The 19551-nt window shown below is 41.6% G+C and overlaps 1 protein-coding gene across 7 annotated transcripts in view; it reads right to left on the bottom strand.

Annotated features, from left to right (window-relative positions):
• The window catches only part of Cacnb2 (calcium voltage-gated channel auxiliary subunit beta 2), a 385021-nt gene extending 366309 nt beyond the window's left edge, over positions 1–18712 (bottom strand). The window contains exons 1-2 of one of the 7 annotated variants that reach the window (XM_021156785.2): positions 18235–18712; positions 8472–8564 (exon numbers count right to left, since the gene is read on the bottom strand). In XM_021156785.2, the coding sequence (XP_021012444.1) occupies positions 8472–8564; positions 18235–18342 (201 nt within the window). In that variant the 5' untranslated portion in view covers positions 18343–18712. Of the gene's footprint in view, positions 1–8471; positions 8565–17803; positions 18008–18234 lie in introns of those variants that run through there. The other 6 variants (XM_029473857.1, XM_021156782.2, XM_021156781.2 and 3 more) reach the window with 6 other exon arrangements.
• Positions 18713–19551: the final 839 nt, after the last annotated feature.

Genomic DNA, 19551 nt, shown 5'->3' with positions numbered 1-19551 from the left:
AGGAAATCAAAGGCGATAAATCTACTGCCTTCTAATTTATAGCTGTGTTTGTGACGAATGCAGGAAAACAAGCCAACAAGCCAGTATTTAAGGACTGAAAGATTTATCCAACCTTAAACATATCAGTCTCCGCAGGCCTGGAGTCTGTAACCATTATCACAGTTTAATCTGCCTTTGCAAAACAAAACTGAAAAATAGACTGTGTGTCTTTGTGATTAATCATTTATATTTAAAGCCAATCTGAATAAATATAAAAGATCCAGAGAAGCAGAACAAAGAACACTGGTACTAGGAGGAAGTGGAATTTGTTTAGAATACCATGTTCTGAAAGTGTCCTGCAACCTTCTGTTAAATATTTGCTTCATTCTACTTTGTCACTCTGATGTGCATTCTGGAAGCCCTTAGAAGCTACAGGGTTACTGAATTACAACCACAACACATGTTGGTAAGACAGAATCCCAGATGAGTGCCTGGGTCCTACCCTGCTAACCACAGTGAATACTGGTCCTTGAAAATTCCAAAAAAACCAAAAGAGTGAATTCATAAGACTCAATTTCTAACACAATTAACATGAGTCATCACAACTCCAGGACATATAAAAGTTATCAGGGCAAACAGTTACTGAGTCTTGGCCAAGCATGGCAGGAACCTATAGCTGAGCTTGCATGGCAGAGTACCTGGATTGAAAAAGTGGCTTTAGTGTGTGCTGAACCAAATCAGATCTAGCAAGTGGTCTCCTGAGCATTTGGTGTGCATCTTAAGAAGATTTCATCAATGCAAGCTGCAAGACCATGTGTCTTTAGGGGAAAAATGGAGAAAGAAAGGAAGGGAAAGAGGGAGAGAATAAGAGAAATACAGAAAGCAGGAGGAGAGAGAGAGATGAGAGAAATAATAAAGAGGGAGGAGTGGAGAAAGGAGGAAGGGATAAGAGAGGGACAGTGAAGGGAAGGATGAATGAGAAGAGGAGGGAGATGGTATAGAGGAAGGGAGGGAGGCAGAAACAAAAGCAAACTCTGTAAAATAAAATTGTCTGTTCCACTCCCTACAGCTTGTTTAATTTCAATGACCACACTTACCTGCAGATGTGCATAGTTCTCCTTAACCTTGGAAATATCAAAGAATTTCCACTATCACTGGAAGAGACCAACACAGATGTTCTATCCTTCGATGTCAGTTAGGCTCAGCTGTTATTTCTAGTCTAGCTGTTTTTTTTTTTAATTGCTTTTGGTTTTTTGTTTTTTCATTTTTCTTTCAGTAAAGTAATTTACCCCACTTAGTTTCTGTTGTTAAAAGAAATGTTTTCTTTCTAAACAATTGGCCCTTGGAGATTTTATCTTCTTTTTCTGGGTTTGTAAGGAAACTTGGTTCATGTAATAAGAACTAATGAAAAAATAGAGACCTGTTATCCATACATGTATCTTAAACCCAGCCAAAGAGCACACAGCTTGTATCAGGACAAAGACAACCTCGGTACCTACAAGTATCTTAACAGTACAAGACAATAGTGCTTTGTTTGTTCAATCCCTTTTAGTACATAAGCAATCTGAACAATACTCATTGATTTCACATTCAGTATCTACAAGTCATGGGTAGCACTTTTTGCCCTTTAATCCATTAAAATTGAAGTATTTGTTTTACTCACAAAACCAAGGCCCCAGCAGACTATAAACTATTTCTGAAGTAGCCTCACATAAAACGAGGTGTAATGTTTGCCCAGCCTCACCCAGATTCATGACCTGGATGATTCCTGGGACCACGTCAGCCACAGCCAGCCCTCCAAACAGACCAGCACAGGCTACAGATGATTCACAGTCAAGTTCATTTCTGTTTATTTAACACAGGATGGAAGCGTCCAGAATTCTAAAATTCTAAAATTCGTATGCTCCTGCAGATTCTTGGAAAGAAGGAAAGAAACAAACACTTTTCCAACTATATCTGTCCTTCTCATTACCAACAGGGACACTGAAATGTGACACAACTATGTCTGCCCTTCTCATTACCAACAGGGACACTCAACTGTGACATAGACAGAACTCAGGCTACTTCTAAAGGAAGAACTAAAGGAATGCTGGCATTGAGGAAGTCGTGAAGCCAGGATGAGGAGACTGCTCAGTGAGAGAGAATATCCGTAACTTAGGCGTGAGGGCCTGAGCATCAGCACTGTTGTTAATAGCTGATTGTGGTTGCATACATGTATGACAATGTCAACACTGTGTGGGGTAGAGATAGGAGGATTACTGGGGGGTTGCTGGCCACAAGCCTAGGTCCAGGTTTAGTGAGAGAACCAGACTGAGAGGATTAAGGTTGAGATATAGACCAGGACTCCCAACATCCTCTTTTGGCCTGGCCTTCACACACCCACACACACACAAACACACACACAATACAATCACATAACACCCAGTGAAACTTTAAAACAATAAGACTATTCTCTTTTCTTCCCTAAAGAGACTTCAGAGTAGAGAGTAGCTTAGTGTTTTCAAATTTTGATGTAAAGTGTTCTAGGGATCATGTGCAGGAGACACTCTGTTCCTCCAGCTGGTGGCGCTGCCTTAGGAGGTTATGCAGCCCATGGGACTGACATAGCTAGCACAGGTGAGTCACTGAGGCTGGGCTTGATGGTGTTATCCCTTTCTGGTCTCAGGCAAAGTCCTCAAATCCCGTTATCTTCAAAGACACAAGCAGCCTCTGCCACATTCTCAAGCCAGCATCATGGACCAGCATCCCATGAAACTGTGACCTAATCCCTTCCTCCCTCAAGTTGCTTCTGTCAGGAATTCTGTTACAACTATGAAGAGACTCATACAGTGTGTTACATACTAAAAACAACAGTATTAATTTTTCTTTATGCTCTCCTCAGCTAAACAAGTAAAACAACTGTGATACATGCTCACTAATCTGTTTTTTTGTAACAAGAGAATATGATGTCACCAATAAAGAAAATAATAATAATCTGGAGTCCGCTGCCTCAATTAAAATTCTCAATCCAATCCTCCTCCTGATGTGACTATATTACTTTATTTCCATGCTTGGGTTTCCTCATTGGTAGGATTGAGCCCTAGACACAGTAACATTTAATAAATATCAGATGTCAGTACTTCTTCCCAAATGCTTTGTTCTTATCAATGTTTTAATAAATGTTGCAAATAAATATTGCATTTTAAAGTCATAATAGTGAAAGTTGTCAAGAGTGTTTATTTGCATATTTCCAATTAGCATACAGGTTTTAACTATTGTAATGCATACAGCTAGGTTTTTTGGTTTGTTTTTGTTTTGGTTTGGTTTGGGTTTTTGTTTTGTTGCTGGTTTGTTTGTTTGTTTGTTTGTTTGAGGAGGCCTATTTGTAATGTGAACCTGGTGAGATGTCAAAAGGCAGAGTCACTGAGGGGTGGGTATGACCTAAATATATTGTATTCATGTGTGAAATTACCAGGGAATAAACAAGCAAACTAACAAACAAACCTAGTTATTCATTCAAAGGCCAACTAAAAATGGCAGCACTCAGTCTCGGCAGGTAACTATCTCATGCTGCTTGGAGGAAATCATTTGGAACACATCTCACAGTGCTGTGATTCATTTAACAGAAAAATAGGAAAATCATGAGTTCAGGATTCCGTGCCCAAAGAGCATGTGAAGGTAACACTTTATACAGAACAGAAATGAGACAAAATAAAAACACAATGCACTTTCTTGCCAATGAACACTTTACAAAACTGCAAGTCAGGACAGGAGCTTTCCTTGAAATGTTTGATGCAGAATATTAGCTGGCCCATTTCATCATAACACGCTCATAGAGAGAGAATAGAGAACCTAGAGTAACCTTTATTTCAACATCATCTCATGTGAAAGCCCACCGAGGTTGGTAATACACAGCCAACAAGTCTGTGGGCAAAGGACCCTTCAGGACACAACACTAGGCCCAGCTCTAGCATGAAACTGACATCCTAGAGAGAAAGACTTTTCAATAGGGCTGGGCATGGGTCATCCTTAATATCCCTGAAATATCACTGACGTCAAATAGGCTCCCAAGGTCAGAAAGATGGGAGCTCAGGCGTGGGGCTGAAGTTGCTGGAATTTCACCTCAAAGTGTAAAGTAGAAACTTACTTGTAGGCATTCATTTTCTTAAGAGTAAGGATTATGTTTTAAAATTAAGCTTAGTTAGAAACATACACACAATTAAGGTCAGGGAAACCCAGTGTCCTTTTATTGCTTAGCCTTTCGCATGCTCTAACAGATCCTAAAACATCTCACCATATACCAATAGCTACAATATAATTTTAATCAAATATAGAGTATATTAGTCATCAAGAGTGATTTAAAAAAAACCCTCGGAAGATCTTTCAGATTGTATTTGTATACAATACTCCTTTGATAAAATTATGACTTAAGCATGCACAAGTCAATACTAAATCCAAAGTGAGCTACTACTCCAGTAGCAGAGAGACTAAGATGTAAAATACTGGCATCAAGTTCTGGCTACTTGTGAATAAGTGAAGTGACAGATGCTATCAGACATGCAGCGAACTGGTACAGTCACTTTGGAAAACTGTTCTTCACTACTGACTATAGTGAGCACACACACACTATATGATTGCATATTTCATCCTAAATTTTTCATCCAATATTTCATCATTGGCACATATTTTATACGAGCCAATGGTACACCCAAGAATTTACATAGCAGCATTGTCTTAATAACCTCAACGAGACAAAAAAGCCAGTGTCTCTCAAGAGTGAAACACACTAATTGTGGCATATCCCATAGAATTCAATGTTGTACAGCAAAGAAAATCAGCCAAGGGCTGTGAAGCGCAGAGTGGATGACCATGACCATATGAGGCTGGATATGAGAATTTAGACACAAAGCAATTTAGTTTACCTAAATTTTCAAAAAGTTGCAACATGAATTTCAATCAGGAAGAGAGAACTCAGTTGTCTAGTTAAAGAAGAGAGAACACAGGTGCAGTTGGATGAGGCATTTGGGAGTGGGAGTGCTGACTTTTGGGGCTTGGGGGTTTGGTGGTAGTTCTAAGGGTACTTGTTTGACTCTGAGTTCATTGATCTGAGCTCATGTGTTATACACTTCTTGGTAAACATATCCAATTATCAATAAGAGCAAGAAATGAATGTTACAAAAAAAAGAAAGTCTTCTTTCATGTCCTACAGTAGAACTGTCTCTGTTAGTCTGCTGCATAGCAGATGTTCGAGTAGTTTAAGCCACAGAAAAATTATTTTCTCACAGTACCAGAGGCTGGGGCTAATGCCTAGCTGGCTAGTTACTGTCTTGCTGGACCTTTGCTATCTTGCTGGGTCTCCCTGCTGCTTCTTTATCTCTTAAGGCTACTAATATCAAACTAAGATCCCATAATTCTTATTTAACCCTTTTGACCCCTAAGATGTTGTCTTAGCATCAATCACAGCAGTGTTCTATACATGATATTTTAGGAGAAGCAAATAGCCTGAAACACGTTCCCTGCTTTTCTACTAGTTCACCCAAAATGAGAAAGATCATAATAAGTTTATCTATGTCACAGCTTCACCTTCTAAACCATTTAAATATCAGTATTATTACTACGTAAAAGTACCCATTTCACGGGTTTTAAAGCCTGTATACCATAAAAATAGCCTATTAAAAAGAACCACAATTTTAAGTTTTTCATAATTACATGAAATTATTTTAAATCAAATGTCATAATGAATCTAGTTGCATAATTCTGTGAAGTTATGACATTATAGCTTGTGTGTTGTAGAACATGTCTGTGACCCCAGATACTGAGGAGGCTGATGGAGGAAAATGATTTGAGCTCATAAGTTCAATACCGGACTGAATAATACAACAAGACTCCATTAAAAAAAAAAAAGAAGGAAATAATTTTGAGATCTAGTCACCAAACCCTCTTTTAATACTAATTATAAATGTTCCTAGCCATACACAGGTACATTAGCTAGCATCAACACAAGCCACTGGTTTAGTAAACATGTCCTCACAAGAAAAAGAACATATAAGTCTTATATAAAAATCTAGCATGGTTGCACATCCCATCTGCCATGTGACACTCTCCCAATAATACACTTCTATCAGGAATCTAACCATGTCAGTGTAGCTTTTGCTCATTTGCTATGGTAGCAAAATATGAATGTTGTTGCAATGGAGATTAAATTGTCAAAACAAAAGTATAATTTCCAAATCACAGCCCCTGCCAGAATCCCTTCACTTTGCTCTGTGATGATGTGAGTGGGTTTCTGACGAGCTGTTTGGATAAGCACTGCGCCAGCTCTGCCACACAGCACACCTCATTCCACTGAGATCCTAGCAGAAGCCCTCTACCCTTTGGCTCTTTTCACTAGAGTGTTTTGCCTCCTTACATGCTCACATGTTTTGGCAAGCTATAGCTCCATTTAAATGATTGAGCAGCTGCCTGAATCACTCAGAATTGTCTCAAGCAAACATACTTTTTCAAGCACCTGATGTCAAAAAGACAAATTCTAGTTCATTTACATGCAGTGCTGAAATCCTCCGCCCACTTCTTGTGAATCAAACTCTCAAATTTTCACACAAGAGGAACACATGGCAAAAGGGACACCACTGGAAAAAGGGTCGGCCTTCCAGTGAAGAGCTGAAATAAGCAACAATGGATGCCATACTATTAATTCTGATTCACTACAATGAGCTCAGTTGAAACATCTCAGTTTCCATTTTCACCCACTTTCTACAAGCTGCATGACTTCATCTATGGCCTTGCTGCAGCTCCTGTTCCAAGACTCCTAGGGGTGTTTGCTTTGCATTATCTAATGGTCAACCTACTGCAATGATTCCAAGTTCTGTAGTTGAATTCTACAAGTTCAGTCCCATTATTCCAACGACAAAATACCCCAAGCCCAAGTCAGGATTTGACATGTAAAAGGCTTTGTATACCTTGCCTTCAACTGAGTCAACTAAGCTAAATAACTACATCCCATCCCCTTTAGGCATCTTAGGGACTCTGATACCGGTTCTGTGTGTACTACCATCAGACCAGTATACGTCCCATGAGTTTTTAACACTATTTCCAGTTCTCTGACACCAGTGGAACATTGACCCTTAGGATCACGCCTGGGTTATCTTTTTCTTTCCAAATGTTTCTTTCAAGTTTCTCTCCTTCTCAATCTATTATCTTTCTTTGACATCCTGAAACCGAAACAGAATCCAATTGGTACAGATTGAATTTTTTCACTTGTCTAAGAGTTGCTTGAATATGCATTTGGCACAGTTAAATGGTACAAGAGGGGACTGATGGCTAACCAGGGATCACCTGTGCCTATATAAGGAAAGCATATGGAGTCGGTAACTATAGGCATAGCAGGCTTACTGTGGTCTACTGCAACAAATCAATCTGAAAGAAGCTCTAGGAGGCAGTGTCACAGAGAGTCATCAGACTTAACTGGGATAGAGAGAGGGTCAAGTTTTATGATCTCCAACTAAAACAAAAATAAAACTGGAAAGATCAAACCAGGACCCATACAAGACTCTCCTGCCAAACACACTTGGGGCAAGAGCTTAGTCTGGGCTTGTGATAAAAGACCTAAGAGGTAATAAAACCTGGTGACATCCAAAGAAGCCAGTCAGTGTTTCCAATAGAGTCATTGATCTTGGCAGTGAGCTGTACCCACAAGGAATTACACACCAAGTCACTGGCCAGAAACTGACCATCAGTCAACCAGGAAACTATGCTGTCTATAATATTTTCTCCCATCTCTAGTGTCACTGCAGGGCACTAGGTGAATACACATGCTCACCCACACACTGCATGAGAGCTTAATATGCTAGCACTGACCCATAACCATGTCTTTCAGAAGGCTGGCTACTGTGTGCCTTCTCTGGGACTTGAAGTACTTTCTGTTGCAACATGTCAGTGTTTATGTTAGGCAGCTTGATGCTTTCTGCCGGTCAGGACTTTATCTCAGTTTACCACCATGAAAACTGCTTCAGTCTCTATAAACATCAAATAGCTAAGTTACACCCTGATGCCATCATATGATCTACTTAACCTTAGATGTGGGAACCATTTAAGACCAAAAACAATTTTCTTTTTCATTATCCAAAGCCAAAGAAAGAAGGAGAAAAATAAAAACAAAAGCTAAAGAAATCTCCATGTTGTCATGTAATAGTTGGGAGCAGACGACCAAAACCCAAAACTCGGTCCTACTGTAGCACTTCTGTCTTTCTGCGGGAACTCCTCCATAATGAGGTCTGCAGCTGATCCTCCCCAACTTGCCAGGCAAGAATGCAATTATTATTCAGAGTCACACTTGAAGCATAAATATTTTCATTAGGACATTAAACTGCACGTGTTTCGCTTCAATTTCAAGTAAAAATACTGCATAAATCTCCAGAGACAGAATTTAAAACCACTTAAAGACCAAAAAAAAAAAAAAAACCCTTTCCTTTTCAATATACTTGTCAACACCACGAACTTGAATGCTCGCTTACCTGGCGGACAAAGCTGTTTGAGGTAGTGTCTGACGATGTGCTTCCGTCTGAGCCTTTAAATCTATTTTTCCTCCTGGCTCCTTTTCCATAGGACTACATAAAAGAGACAGAGAGGAGAGACAGAAATGAGATGATTAAAATCTTCCCCAGGAATCTACACACCTATTCAAGAAAATCTCCACTAAAACTGATAATAAATTTGCTCTTGTGTGGGCATCATTGGAAAATTAATATTGGGGGACCATTAAAACTTCTTTCAGACCCAAAAGTATTTGCTTGGCTCCAAAGTCTTGACCAAGTGCTTAGTAACTTGTAGTTACTTAGTAACTGAGGCAATGTATCTTCTTTGGGATATGTTAGGAGCCAGAGGAAAACCGTTGAAGAGACAAGACTTTTTAAAAGGCATTCACAAACAAGAAATTAAAGGCAAGGGCTAAAGAACTGAAAGTTGCTTCTTTCAGTAACAGGGGTGAACTGAGCACAAACATTTTACCAACAAACTTGTTTTTCCTATTCTATTTCTGTGCTATGGTTCACATCCAGAGCTCTGGCAATAAACCACGCATGATTTGATGCGAATTCTAAGCACACAGAAGGAAAGTCACTGCAAGCATTAGATATGAAATGTCTACATTCCTACAGCTTTGAGGAAAATAAAATTTATTCTTCCACCTAATGTGTATATATGGAAACAGTTCAACATTGAGTTTTAAAGATAGGTAAGTAGGTAGGTAGGTAGGTAGATAGAGATTATACACATAGCATATTTTGATCAAATGCTTTGTTTCAAGCACCACTGATATCCTCAAATGTAATTATAAACAAAATACTATTACACAGGTTTGCTTTTAAGTATTAAATGAAATGAAGATCTCCAAATACAGTGGTAGAATGCTTGTCTAATGTATGTGAGAGTCTCCTTTACACACAGACACGGAGACAGACAGACAGACAGACAGACAGAGACAGACACAGAGACAGAGTTATTTGTAGAATTTAGCATAAGATCTAGCTCATGGTAAGTGTCCAAATACTATACAAAAGGGAAAGCCACAGAATGACTGGAAAGTGGGAGGGGCAGGTTGGGCTGAAAGATATGATGTCAGTTATTGTTAAGTTTATAGAGACTTCATCACATGATTAATAGTTACAAAAACACATTTTTTAAATCACCGTATTCAGGTTCTGAAAGTGCTACTTGATTATGTTTTATTATTTATAAGTTTTTTAATATAAAACTAAGACCTTTGATAAAGCATAGCATCGGCAGCCCTTTTCCGGGCTGAGATCTTCTGTGAGCTGTTGTGACCTGAGTCACTTAAATGGATTTGCCATCACTGCAAGTGTGGTGCAATTCTAAAGAAAAAAAAAATTCTTAAATATGTTTGTTCTGTTCCAAGTATCTAAGGGCTTTATGTAATACAGACATGTTTCCATGGCGTCTGATTAATTCTCCACTTCATAAAAGGAAAGAGAAGCTGGGCTGGGCTTTCGTGTGACACACGAGGCTCTCCTCACTTCTCAGCTTATTCTTCTTACTTATATAAACATTGTCTGGTAAACTGTTGAAAAATAACATTCTTTTAACAACACTCTTCCTTTTCCAATTATTATCTAAAGGTTTGGACAAAACCATCTTACCAGGCCAAAGAAGGCTACAATGAGGTATGAAAAAAAACCCTGAAATTTTAAAAGGTGCATTATTCCATATGGAAATCACTTACTATTTTAAAAGAATTTCATAAGGCCTAACATGTTTCTTTAGGACTCTTGGGAGCAGTCTATCTAAAACACATTATTTATCCTCTTGAAGAATATGTTATTTTTGAGAACAAAAACAAAATATAATCTTATTATTCTTTTTTTCATCTCTTTTGGTACCCATTTGAAACAACTAGAAAATAAAGATTTTATTCTTGTGTATTTCATCTTTTTAAATGATAAATATGCTTTCTCTCTTCAGTTTCTTGGGTGTCTTAAAGTGTTTCCTGGCTAATCACAATTGCACATTCTGCCCTGTGAGAAGAGAGAATGAAAACTAAAGAGAGACATAGGGAAAGCTTCTGTTTGGGGGGCGGAGAGAGGGAGAGGGGAGAGGGGAGAGGGGAGAGAGAGAGAGAAAGAGAAAGGAACGAAAGAATAAAGAAAAAGAAAAACACATTCAAAGCTTCACATTAAGTTTTCCAATCCCTTGGTAATATCATCCACAAACATGACCTTACATATACTCAGCTTTCAACAGAATCTTTGTGTTATAAAAAATTTCAGGTTTCTACTGTTTTAGATATAGTGCATATGATAAAAAATATAGCATACTAAATTATATACAAACTATTATTTTTTAAATTGCTATGTATGACTGATATGTGTGTGTGTGTGTGTGTGTGTGTGTTTGTGTGTGTGTGTGTGTGTGTGTAGGTTGGCGTCCATATGTGTTGAGGTTAGACAATGCCCTCAGGTATCATCAGTCCTTACCTTCTATGTTCTTTGAGATCGTGTCCCTTGTGGTATGCAGCAGTGGACACCAGCTAATAGGCCCATAGTTTTATGGATTCTCCTGTCCCTACCTCCCTTTCTCAGGGAAGGAGTGCTGGGATGACAGATGTGTGCCTCTGTGTCCTGTTTTACATGAGTTCCAAGGACTCAAACTCAGAACCTCAAGCTCTAATGGCAGATGCTTTACCCACTGAGCCATCTCCCCAGACTGCCCTAGTAGTTTCTACATTCTCCCTCAAACACACATATCTTTAAGGAGTGACTAAAAGCATTAAATATTTTAAGTTCCATTCTGTTATAGACTGTTGCTATTACGTACATGTCATATTTATTGGAGCCAGAATAAACACAACATGCTCATTTATACCTCAATCCTTTATTTTAATCATCTCAGCCTATTTTTTTTCTACTGTCTAAGGGCCCACTCCACAGAAATTATACTATAAATCTTTCCAGAATCCTGTGTCTGGGGAGCTCATAGGTCCTAGAGGAGAACCCACTACTACTCTTTAGCTAAATGGAGAGTGTTCAGCCTTAAAGGGACATCTGTATCACCTCCTGCCACCTAGACCCAAGGAACATCACAGAATTAGAAACAGAAAGAACGTAAGAGCCAAGGGTTCAGGAGGAATGCTACCAAAAAATGTCTTCAGGCCATGACCTCGAGAGGCATTCAGGAACCCACTACAACAATGATTACCTGCATAAAACCTGCACAAGACTGGGCTCACCAACATTTCATCATGTGATAGGAAAGGCTCATAATGTCCCATCCCTCCATGAGGGATTAGCAATACCTAATGGTAGGTCAAGGAGGGTGACATTCCTTCACTATTGTAGACTCGAATAAGTTGCCCATGCTCACACAGTCGATCCTAACTGAACTCAGGGAGGCATATGCACACACAAAAAGGCAGGCATGTAGGAGGAGGACGGCTAGGGAAGAAGAAAGGAACAGGAGACAGAGAAATAGGGGCTAAAGACTAAAACTCTCCATATACATGTGCAAAAGTAAAAATGGCTTCCTCTAATCCAATGCACATTTAAAATTAAGTTCACTTTGCCTGAAATTTCAAATTAAGTCCACTTTGTTTTTTAAAATTACTTTATATCCTGGAAAAATGGATAACATTTTAAAAATGAAGAAAACAGCTAAAATGAAGAAAATATAAAAAGAGTGGAACCCTTTCCCCAATTGGAGGCACGTAATAACTAACAATAATTGGTTGACAATATTTGGAAAAGAAACAGCATTTTCTTGAGTTTCTACTTTAGGCCCTGGTATCTGCATAAACAATGGTCTCTCAATGCTGTTTGGCAGCTATATGATACCTAATATTTCAGACAGTTAAGCATTCAAGCAGCCCGGGTTAAAGGGAGGAAGATGGAGAATGGAAGGGGGGTTGGCTACAGTATAAAAGGCTAGCATCCTTCCTGGACCACTCTAAACAGTCTCTCATTTCTACTCTGAAGTGTTGACATGAAGCTACATAAAACTAAATTGTGTCATTGTAGTAAGAGAGAGGCACATAATTAAATTGTCTAAACACACTGATGATTTAAAAAATTAGAATAAAATTAAGAAATTTACGCAAACATATTGTAAAAGATACTCAGACTACATTATGGTCTGAATACCAGCTCCATGTGAATAATCTGCAACACTGGTTAGTTTTTAAAAGCAGAATTGTTTTGAAATCTGCAGATACATGCTTGTGTTTGCAGAGGTAGTTAAAGTGTCACTTTCGAATGAGTGAAAGGGACAGTAGTAGTTAATTATGGATATTTCTGCAGGGCAAGCAAAGTTGCCATGGCAGCCCCTGGACAGCATTAGAAAAGATGTGTGTGCTTGATGGTCTTACATGACAAATTGCTCTCATGGGGACAATGCTGATGTGTAAAGTTAGTTTGCTTCCCCTGAATTAGTAGTTGCTGATATTCATTCCTTTGTATTTCAGACTTTCATCTTCTTTGGGACAATGACAAGAAGACCAAAATTATCCAAGAGAGATCCAGTAAGCTCCCCTGTTTATAAACACTTGACTATGAACAAAGTCCTTGGGGACTTGACTAGGTGAGAAGTAGCTGAGAAAACCCCCTAAAAGAAAAGGGGAACACAGTTGGTTTTCAAACTGACCAGCTCACACAAACAGAGAAAGAATCAGGAGGCAATACCAGCACAACTCTTTGGGATGAGGTCTGTCAGCTGGAGCAGGGCAGAACGGTTTTTCCTGGAAGGGCAAATCCAGTAGGTTTAATGCAGTGAGGGCCAGAACAGAAAAGGAGGAGGGGGAAAGGCTGGGGCAGGCTGTGCCCTTTTTTCATAATGTCAGGCTTGGAAAGGTTTCTAAGAAAGGCTCAGTTGCTTTAAGCAACATTATAAATCATTGTAATTCTCCATAGATGTAAAAGCAATATGCAGTGCTTGCTGAAAGTGGTTAGTAGAATATAGACATGTCTAGGGGTCACAAAATTGAAGAGGGCTTCCCCTTGCTCCCCCACAGGGTTAACACATTAACATTATTAGAAAAGGTCAAGATAGCATACCATATATTTCAATAGAGTCAAAGGCATTAACAGGTAAATCATGTATCAGGAAGGGAGACTGTGAATCTGTAGGTCCATTAATAGAGTGTTTTCCCAGAATGGACAAAACTCTACAGTCTTCCAACAGCATCACAAATTAGAGGTGGGGTGTCAGGGTGTCTGGGTGTTGGGAAGGAGGGGAGAACAGTGGATAGAAGGGCTCAAACTAGTAGAGTAACTAAAATTTGTCACACTCAAATATTACATTTCGAATTCCAAAGACACAGTCTGAATTTCTGATTGACATGTTTTTCAATTCCTCCAAATAAATCCATGATGCTAATACCTACAGCATGGGAACTCAGCCACTGCATCTGGAGACTAAACAAGGCTTATGCACCCAGGGCAAGGACCTAAGTTTGTTTCTGGGACGCACAACTAGGTTCAGGAGCACTGGAAGGCAGACTGCCACTCTTCTCTGATAAAGCCCCTTGCTCTAGCAGCTCAGGATGTTGCTGCAACCAGATTGTTTCTATGGAGTGCAGAAAGGCAGCTGGGGAACTAGCTGGGGCGGAACCAGCTGGGATCTGTTGCTAGGAGCAAAACAAACAGGCCCCTTGCTTACTGTCCTTCATTGTCAGGTGTGACTGGAGATGCTGGCTACCAGCTCTTTGAGGCCTAATTTGCAGAGCGCCTGGGCTGTTCTGTTTCTAGCCCATTGCCTCTCCTGTCACCATCCTGTTTCCAGTCCTTCTCACCTCCTCCTCACCCACCCAGCCTGCCCAGGATCTTTCCCATCCTTAGAGAAGGACCAGCTACAATGTTTAGAGTTATGCTGTCCAACAAGAAAGTGTACTGCCTACATAATACATATTCTCTAGTAGACACAGGAACAGAAGAAATTAATTATGAAAATGTATTCAGTGAATTCAACTCAACAACCCAAAAGGTAGCATCCTTTCAATATGTATTTAGTTTAGGAATTTTTTGGAGTTGTGTCCTGTTTATTATTTGCACAGTGAGTTTTTGAAATATAGTATGTGTTTCACATGAACAGCACATCTCAGATTGGGCTAGCCACATATCAATTGACCATAGGCCAGAGGGAGCTGGCACCTAATAGAGTTGAACATCCTTTTTGGAATTTGGAGAGTCCAATAAAAAAAACCTTGAATGTTTGGCTCTAGATACTCTTACAGTATCCAGCTGTTTGCTCTAGATAGGCTCTTATAGTATCCAGCTGTTATCTAAAAACTAGTCTGCTGGAATCGGAACTTTTAAGATTTGTACTGGCATGACCTTGTACCTCTCATGTAACAAATTACCACTTTGTTCCTGACGGTGAACTTGGAAGCAGAGCTCAGATGGATAAAGGTATTCCATCTCCTTAGGCAAAATATAAATAAATGCCTGAGAAGATTTTGTGAATTTATATCTTCCACTATGTTCATATAAGATTGTATCCTGATCACTAAAAACAAAAGAAGAAGCAACTTGAAGCCAGTAGTGAAGCTGAGAAGTTTATTTGTGAATAGAGGTTCTACTTGTACATTTCTGGGGAGAATTTCTATTATTCAGTTCCTTCAAGAAAAGGAACAAGACCCACCTCATCCCCTAAGAAAAATGGAAAAGAAAAGGAAATTGAAATAGAAAAAGGCGAGGGAAAGATACTGCCAGGGAAGCCTTCTTTCTCAGGTAGAATTTACAGGCAATGTGTTTTGTTCAAACAAAGACTGAAGGGATTGCGGGCTTGCCAAGTTTCAAAGGAGTCCTACAATGCCAGGACTTAACAGTGTAACTTTGCCCTCACATAATGCTTGTAAGATAAACACAATTGAAGCAAACTTGCTTTCATTTTTAGGAGCCCCCCAAAGCAGGAGAGGATGAACATTTAAACCTTCCTGGGCATATGTTTATTTATAAAATCCATTCCCTTCTTCCCCTCTATCCAGCATCATGTAGTCATGTGCTAATTCTTGTCTTGGTCTTTGAAATGTCTGAAGCATAGGCCTAACATAGCCGTGGCCTTTTCCCTCTTTTGAGTTTAGATATTATTAGCTCTTGCCCAAGCTGTTGTATATCTATCAACCTCCCCTTCTTCCCTCTCTGCCTCTGCTCTCCAAATGATCCTAGAGAACATTCTCTGTGGATCTGTCCAGTGATCTGTCACGTGGCTCCGTTTCTGAACCCTTTTCACAGATCTCTGTTATTCAAAGGCTCCAAGATGTGGCCTCAAATTGCCCTGTCAACCTGATGTCAACCTGATGCATTACCAAGCTAATCCTTCCCCTGCTTTCTGCTAACTCTAGAGATTACAAATGCATTCCATAGAGAAGACTTCTAATTCCTATAATGGTATGTGTCCTCCATTATGTCTTTCAAAGTTCCTGTTGAAATCTAGCACATGTCTTTTCAAATGCCACCTCCCCTGTCAAGTACGGCAGATAACTCCAGACTGTGGCCTTTACTCTTTTTAACTCCTTGGATTCTTGGGTACTCCCACCCACACAAATGTCCCGTTTGTCACTTATGTAACTACAGGGATATAAATTCTTTGAAGGGTGAAAATTGTACCTGTTCACATTAGATTAATTTCCAATTGCAGTTATACACGGGGTATTTGTTGTCTTGCATTTAATTAGAAATAATTAGGTAAATTACTACTCTTATCTGCATATAATCACTTTTTTCTTTTGACTTATCAGTACTAACTTTGAATAACAAGATTACAAAAACTTTATTTTTAGCACGAGAATTAAAACTTTACAGAAAAAAACAAAAAAAAAAAACAAAACAACTCAGGAGAATATAGACTTCCATTTCCTTCTTCTCTCAGTATTCGAGCCCTTCATCTCTGCACAGCTGAGGCCTCTCCCTGCATCTTTTACCCTAGTCTCAGCTGGCAAGCAAGTATCAAGATAAAATCAGGAGCCTAAAACAAACGTGAGCCCTGTTGGGTTCAAATTCAGCTCCTCTGGCAGAACCTGGCTGAGAGGGCTCTCCTTAATTACAGGTCTCCACTGGGCTTGGGAGCCAAACTCAGGCTGGCTGAAGCCTACCTGTTTTACCACCACAAAAGAAATGGATTTCTGATTTGTAAGCCCAAGTAGACTATACTTCTCCCCCATTGCTAATCAATGTAAACTGTGCATTCTAAGTTAGAACTTGCAGTTTCCAGTGGTCAATGAAAGTTCAATAAAGAGTCGACAAGAAGGCTCAGCAGGTAACATCACTAGCTAGGAAGCCTGAAGATCTGAATTCAATTCCTGAAATCCACATATCTGAAGAGAATCCCTTGGTCTTCTGCAATTTACCCTCTGAACTGGTACCCACAAGCTTTCAGCTTGGACACACATAAGCACACATGCAAATCAGTAGCAGCATGCAAACGTGCACACACACACACACACACACACACACACACGCACACACAATGGGTGAGGGGCTCAGCAGAGCTTGAATTATACTACATGGGGTTACCATCAGCACCGTACAGAAATGCTGCTGTCTGTTGCTGTCTACCAGAGCGGCAGCAACATATTTGTGACCTTTTTCGGACCGCCTCACTCCCACCTCTCTGCTGCACAGTAAGCCCTCGTCCCCGTGTATTTTATGTTATGTATTATTATTCATTCAAATATCACAATTTACAATCTGGCAAATATGGACTTGACATGAGCAAGCCAAAGCCATTAAGCAGAGGAGAAATATTCTTCCTGGATTCACCCTAACCTCTTCCCAGCACTCTCCAAGTAGCTCAAGTGTCAGGTTTGAAAGCTTTACCCCAAGAATAAAAGTTGAGGAACTCCTTTCCGCCCAGATCTGGGGGTGTCTGGAATCCCAACTGTACCTGCCAAGGCTTTATGTAAAAGCCACCTTATCACACTCCACGCCTGCAACCGACATCTCCTATTTCACAATGAGCAGCAGGACAGAATTTTTCCAGAAACCGCTAATACTCATCAGAGAAAGGAACCCAGGAGCAGCTAGAATGGCTTGCCATTTCGGGGTAAACAGAAACAAAAACTTTCTCACCCACAACACTCTGCTCTCTTCTTCCAGCAAAGAAACAAGGGTCCAGGCAAACCCTGGAAAGAGGACAGCTAGCTGAACTGTCTGGGTGGCACAGCGCCCCAGGTGCGGAGGGGGATTGGGGCTGCTCTCCGGGGAGAAGGCAACGGGATCCACGCCCACCTTGACCCCCGCATAACACCCCACCTCCCCGCCTAGCTCCCAACAGAGACCACCAGAGGCAGCGGCGGAAACAGCGATGCAGAATGCGGATCCCTTTCCCGCCCGCCCGGACTCACGATCTTGAGCCGGTCCAGTCCACTCGCCTGGTCCATGGCTCTCCATGTGCTTCTCCAGGGCAGGGGCGCGGACGGCCAAGCGGCGTGGCCCGGGAAAAGCCGGGGAGGAGCGGCAGGTCGTCCTCGCCCCTTTCCACTGGCTTTTCAGAAAGCAGAGGGGGGAAATAAAACAAAACAAAACAAAAAAAAACAAAAAAACAAACAAACAACAACAACAACAACAACAAAAATGGAAGCCGGAGCAGAGCCCGTGGAAGGCGCGCAGAGGCAGGGTCCCCAGCAGCACCGGGATGGGCGGGAGGAGGTGGCGAAGGAGAGCGGAGCAGGAGGGGGAGGCGCGGTTCGCGATGAGGGAGAGGAGGCAGCGGGAGGGACTGAGGTCGGGGCTCTGAGGCTCACAAAGCCAGCAGAAGGCGCGGCGCAGTGGCTACCTGTGCTCCGAGCGCCCCCGCGGGAGCCGCGCTCTCCAGCAGCTCCATCTGGCTCTCCTGCGCCACCGCCGCTACCGGAGGCGACTTGGACGTGTCGCTTTGGACCATCGGCAAAAAGTCGACTCCAAGGCTGCGGGTCCCCTCCTCCACGTCCCGGGTCCCCCGCTCCTCTTCGCCCCAGGATCGGAGGCTCTCAGTGCGCGCGACGCCGCTGAAGCATGTTGCAAAGCCTAGACTAGGCGGTGGCGCAGGCACGAGGCTGGATGGCCGGAGCGAGGGGCGCCAGTTCTTTGGAGCTTCTGGGCCCGCGAGCGGCGGAGGCTGGGACTGCTGGGCGGGCTGGCTCCAGGGAAGGTCCCCGCCAGGAGGAGGGCGCTCGGGGAGCACGAGCCAGGGGGAGGCGCGTCGGAAAGCGAGAGTGACAAACCACCGCCACTCCGAAAAGTTCTTCGCGGGAGGCGCGGGCCGCGTGGGCTCCGATTCAGCTACGGCCCGTCGCCGTGGCACTCGCGCTGGAAAGTTTTCGAAGCCACGAAAGCCAGCCAGTCGCAGCTCCCTAGGGAGGTAACTGGCCCGGCTGCTCAGTTCACCTCCTCTTCCTGGAGTCCAGAGGAGGGAAAAGATCCACAGGGTTAGACCCTAAACTGAAGCTCTCCATGATTCGGAAAAGGCTACAGACAGACCCCGAACTTCTGCAAAAGCATGAGTCAGAAAGCAAGTGCCAGTGATGAACTAAGACTTCCTCCCACATGGTCCTGACTTGACTATTGGTTCAAACCTACTACACCTGTGCCCTAGCTTTTTGGTTTGTGATGACCTGTTTTGTTTTCGTTGTCTTTGCTAGGAGCTTGTCTTTGCTAGCAGACTATATCGCCCCCCCCCCAGCGCACCCCTTTCCACGGTTGAGAAGTCTTAGTGTAACCGTTGAGACAAAAATAAGCAGGTTTTTAAGGACCCCGAAATTCTTGGTAAGAGGGTAAAACCGGAATGGTTCGCTTGTAGTTGGATGGGTGGAGAGGTAGGGAGGAGATGGAGGAGGAGAACCATGATCAGAGTACATTGTGTGAGCTTTCAATTAAAAACAAAGAAACTAAAAGGAGGGGAGGGGAAGAGGGGCTGGGGGAGGAGGGGGACGATGGGGAGGAGAAGAAGGAGGGGGGAGGAGGAGGGGGAGGAGGAGGAGGAATTATTTTCCTTTCTAGTATTGCTCATAAGAGGCTGCTTTGCTTTGACAACCTTTCTTGGTTGAAAAAATCTACATACAGATCTACATACAAATTTTCTAGGTAGCACTCACCGAGCAGAAACAAAGTATAA

The sequence above is a fragment of the Mus caroli genome, chromosome 2 (assembly GCF_900094665.2).
Source record: "Mus caroli chromosome 2, CAROLI_EIJ_v1.1, whole genome shotgun sequence".
Classification (NCBI taxonomy): Eukaryota; Metazoa; Chordata; class Mammalia; order Rodentia; family Muridae; genus Mus; species Mus caroli.
The sequence above is the reverse complement of the archived record's forward strand: the minus strand, read 5'-3'. Positions and strand labels throughout refer to the sequence as shown.